At 49.0% G+C, this 5,000-nt stretch overlaps 1 protein-coding gene across 1 annotated transcript in view; it reads right to left on the minus strand.

The window, feature by feature from the left end:
• sema6ba (sema domain, transmembrane domain (TM), and cytoplasmic domain, (semaphorin) 6Ba) overlaps positions 1-5,000 on the minus strand; it is a 62,262-nt gene that overhangs the window by 29,792 nt on the left and 27,470 nt on the right. The window contains exons 3-5 of the mRNA XM_076981627.1: positions 4,039-4,153; positions 1,557-1,617; positions 1,356-1,418 (exon numbers count right to left, since the gene is read on the minus strand). Coding sequence (XP_076837742.1) covers positions 1,356-1,418; positions 1,557-1,617; positions 4,039-4,153 — 239 coding nt within the window. The remainder of the gene's footprint in view (positions 1-1,355; positions 1,419-1,556; positions 1,618-4,038; positions 4,154-5,000) is intronic.

Raw genomic sequence — 5,000 nt, forward strand, 5'->3', positions numbered from 1 at the left:
CCCGCCTCGCTTATCCGTGGGTTTGATTTCCCCACTGCCGTGCCATTGTCTCATTAGCGTCTCTTTACTGACTCCCTGAGATCACACTTTGCCATTAGCGTAGCATGTGGAACTTCAATGTGATGTTACGTAGTCAATGAAGTGGGTGGGGCTATGTGTGCCCTCTCTCTCTCTCTCTTTCTCTCTCTCTCTCTCTCTCTTTCTTTGTCACTCACACTCTCTCACTCTTTAAATTTGAGATTTTCTCCTCTTTATGTCTCGTGATGAGCAGTGTGAAAAGGAGGCTGATGGGTTAGCAAGAAAACAGTAATCACAAACATTACTGTCTCGTCGCAGAGGGAAAGAGACTGAGAGAGAGAGACAGAGGGAAAGAGAAAGAGGGAGAGATAGATAGGGAAACAGAGATAGAGAGGGAGACAGAGAGAACGCAAAAGTAAATGACTGAAAAAGTGAGAGCACTGTACAAAAAGAAGCAGTGAAATGAGTCATTGAGACACAGGAGCACGTGTAAAGTGAGACAGAGACGGAGCTGCACGTTTACACCGTCAGTTTTGTGTGCGTATGTGTGTGCGTATGTGTGTGTGATGAGAACGGTTTGGACGAGCAACACGAGCAACAGACAAGACTCACTTGTTTAACAATAACACACCTCCTCATTTAACACCAATCCCCTGGAGACTCAGTGCTGCTTATCGGTTAACGCTCTATTCACAAACCCCGGTCACACACCACGCTCACACACTGCGCTCACACACCGCGCTCACACACCGCACTCACACACTCCCCCACACACCCTGCGGCGGTCGGACAGGCCCCTCTGTTGTCATTAGCCCTTGAACTTTAGGAGAGGGCCCAATTTGTCAGTGAAGATCAAAGTGTACCGGGGGGGGCGAACACTCGTCCACGCCGCCGGGCCCTGTGACACGCACGCAGCCCGGACCTTTACAGTGAGGGTCGTCGCCACGGAAACCAGCGGAACCTCCGAGAGGCAACAGGTGAAAGGCCCGTAACCTCCAACGATGCGCGCGTGCACGCGTGTGGACACGGCGTGTTCCAGAAGGTTCTCCCATATGCCGCTCGCGAAAGCCAGCAGTCTGCCCTCGTCCATGTGAGGTGGCTTAATGCTTCCGAGCGTTTAGCGGCGTCGAACACCCGCCGAGAACCACGCCGGAGCCGAGGGAAAGGACGGGACGTCGGGCCGAACACCCACCAGGGAGCACTTTTCCGGAGTTTTCCGGCAGGGAAATTTCTCACCGAGGACTCTTCCTCAGGTGTTTAGGAGCGATAAACAACGTCTGTTGTTTGGCAGCGCTGAACACACACGGACAGACAATTCCAAGGTGGTGAACACTCACCTGGTGTTTGCCCTTCATCCTACAGATACGGATGTCATTCTTATTGGACTCCCACGTACGCTTCTGTGGGAGTGAGAGGAGAATATAATCAACATCTGTTATTTACACAGTCAAAAACAAACACACACACACACACACACACACACACACACACACACACACACACACACACACACTGCTGCATGGGAGAGCAAGACTCACTTTGCTGTAGAACATCTCATCTCCAGATACATGGTCCAGTTCCACACGGTAAAGGTCATCTCTGAAATACACACACAAATTCATGCATACACCCACACATGCAATATTCATTAGCAATGACTAACACTCCACTCTCACCTCCTTGTCACAACTACAGCGGAAAGCAGAAACACTAAACAGATCAAAACTTTTCGATCTCAGCCGAGAGACAGAGAGACAGGACAGGAGACACAAGACAGACAGGGAGACAGAATTGGATATATGAGGCACATGGGGTGAAACATGAGAGACACAATAAGACAGAGGGGTGAGATGAAAACATTCACATACACACACACACACACACACACACACACACACACACACACACACACACACACACACACACACACACACACACACATTTACACTGAATCACAACAGACATAAACTTTATATAATACAGGTTCAAATTTTCTGGATCCAAAATGTAGTTTCTGACATGAGTGTCTGATTATGAACCTCCTATTGTTAATGCATCAATCTTGGGGCAAATTATTTAAAAATCCTATTACAGTTCAGTAACACCAGTGAAGCTAACCTAAAAGCTATTGCGAGAATGAGAAATATCAGTCCAGAAACACTTTTCAGTCCGAGAGGCTGTGACATTCTAAATTACTGACTTTACATTTATAGACCGCAGAAATGTGAAAGTGAGCTCCGCCCTTTATCACTCCACTCTGAGGAACTCCATGACTTTTGAGAGCCGTTAACTTAATGTACACCATTATCTCAGAACGGTACGCTCCAACCGCGGGGCACTGCAGCGGGTGAGACGTCGCGAGACACGGGTGAGACTCTTCCCAGCCTGGGGGGAGGACGATGTTAACCGCGCGCGTTGAGACGTGCTCTCGCCTGGAACCGTCGTCTCGCTCCTGGCCACCGTCCCCGGGGGAAGAGGAGACACTTCCATCACGCGGAGCCAATGGGAATGACGGGTCTGCCAGACCTCCATCCAAAACAGGATTTCTCAGCAGTGTACAAGTGTTAGCTGCCTGGTTCGGGCTACAGGTTGGCGAATGTGAGGATGTCAACGTGAGGTGTGGTTGCCGTGGCTCCACATAGTTACACACTCGCAGACTGCCACTCGCTGTTGCTATGGTACGCCCTGTACGTGCAAGGCTGTACTGTGTTGGTGTTCTGGGTACTGTGTTACATGAGTAATGTCAGTAATATGAGACTTCTGCCATTGGTTATTTTATCAGACAGAACTTCATTGTTCTAAAATCTCTTAGAGCCTAAATCTGATCCTGACACTATTATAAACATAATATTACGGTGTCATTTTTTACCTTTGTTTGCTAACGAGTGCTATCTTAGAATTAAGATAAGTGTTATCTTCTTGCAGCTTTAAGATCTTATCAGTCCAACGTCTTACAGTGCCAACAGAAGTGTTAAATTTGATCATATCATTATTGTAATAAAGGATATTGTGGTCTGAACCTTGTTAATTACAGTTATCTGAGTTCCACGCTGGGTTCCTTCCATTCCAATACGTTCTTGGTTCTGAGCTGTTTTCTTCACCCAACTCACGGCTCTCCCAGGCGGGAGCGTCTCAGGAGAGTCTCAGGCCCACCACCTCACACGTTCTGGAAGGTGTTAACTGATTTCCACCTGTTCGTCTCTACTTCTGATCCTGCAACCCAAGGTGCCGTGTTTCTGCTCCGACGGTGAAGAGTGTCTGAGTGCTTTGTGGGAGCCTGGGGGATCGGAGCTGGGGGGGTCAGAGGTCAAGGGTCATAGGACAATCCAGGCCCACAGTGTCTCTCTAAGATGTTTCCCCCTAAGGGTTGTGTTTAAGCAGCAACACATGTGAAATCTCCAGAGAGCTTCAGACCTCCAAACAGCTCTGCCTTTGAAGAAGGATCGACCCACCCGGTGGATTTCTAACGCTCTTTAAGAAAACACCCGTGAAACAGGGCACTGTTTCAGATGTAAAGACACACATACACACACACACACACACCCCGTGGGAAGCATGAAAAGCAGATGGATAAAACCTTTTCACCTTATTGGATTTAGTGCGTATGATGGCAGTCCTCATTTTTTAGAGGTTTGAAATTGTAATGAAATTGTTCCAGCGTGTAATTTCTCATTTCCATTTCAGTAGCACGAGGACCCCACTGTGCTTACATGGAAATCGTCGTCTGAAATGAAACACCGTCCTGTGGATATTACTGTAATAGTCGTAACACAGATATTCTTAAGGTGGTAGAAAAGGTTTAAGTCTCTAATGCTGAGGTCAGTACTTGCTGGTTGAGTCCTTCAGCGGGCAGTCGGTGAACGCGGTCCGTGACAAATGCGGGAGAATTGTACTGATGAAGCTGAGGTGAGAGGTCGTTTCCATGGGAAATGCAGGTGAGGGCTCCAGTGGAGTGTGTGTGCGTGTTTGTGTGTGTGGGTGGGGGGGTCGGGGGTCGGGGGTCAGCTGATGTGGGGTTACCTGGCACCGATGTAGAGGGTGCGGTTGACTCGGAGAACACTCTGGACGTACAGCGCCTCATGACTCACGTAGGAGCGGTGGGCTCGGCCCAGAAACACAGGGTAGTGCCTGGCAACTGAGAGAGAGAGAGGGAGGAAGGGAGAAAGATAGAGAGAGTGGGAGAGATAGAGAGGAAGAGAGAGGGAGGGAGACAGAGAGAGAGAGAGAGTGAGTGAGTGAGTGAGTGAGTGAGTGAGTGAGTGAGTGAGTGAATGAGAGATAGAGAGAGGGAGAGGGAGAGAAGGAGAGAGAATCAGGGAGGAAGGGAGGGAGGGAGAGAGGGAGGGAGGAAGTGAGAGTGAGGGATAGATAGAGAGAGGGAGGGAAGGAGAGAGAGGGAAAGAGAGAGGAAGAGAGAGAGGGAGGGAGAGCAAGAGGAGAGAGAATATAAATTCATTTAGTAAAAACAGGATTTAGGAAATGGTGGGAGATGATTGCAAAGAAAGGGGCAGTGTGGGACAGAGAAAGAGTGAGGAGAGGAGAATGAAGGGAGAGGTAGAGAGAGAAAGAGAGAGGAAGAGAGAGAGAGAGGACGGAGAGGTAGACAGAGAAAGAGAGAGAGTAGAAGATTAAGAGGGAGCAAGGTGAGGGAAGAGATTAAAGAAAGTAGGAGAGAGCATGGGAGATAACTCCCAGTGAGAGAGAGAGAGAGAGAGAGAGAGAGAGAGAGAGAGAGAGAGAGAGAGTGCAGGAGAGGAAAGAGAGAGGTGGAGAGGAAGAAGATGAGAGTGGTGGAGAGGGAGAGAGGAGGAGAGGGGAAGATGAGAGGGAGGTGAAGACAATGAAGAAAAAAGAAAGGGAGAGATAGAGAGTGAAAATGAAAAGATGGTGCGAAAAAAGGAGGGAGAGAGAGAAGCAGAGAGGATGGGAGGATGCTGGAGTGGTACACGCTGCCCCACTGCGCTACACTGGACTGTGTGTTC

Source organism: Brachyhypopomus gauderio, chromosome 19 (genome assembly GCF_052324685.1).
Source record: "Brachyhypopomus gauderio isolate BG-103 chromosome 19, BGAUD_0.2, whole genome shotgun sequence".
In the NCBI taxonomy this organism is placed as follows: Eukaryota; Metazoa; Chordata; class Actinopteri; order Gymnotiformes; family Hypopomidae; genus Brachyhypopomus; species Brachyhypopomus gauderio.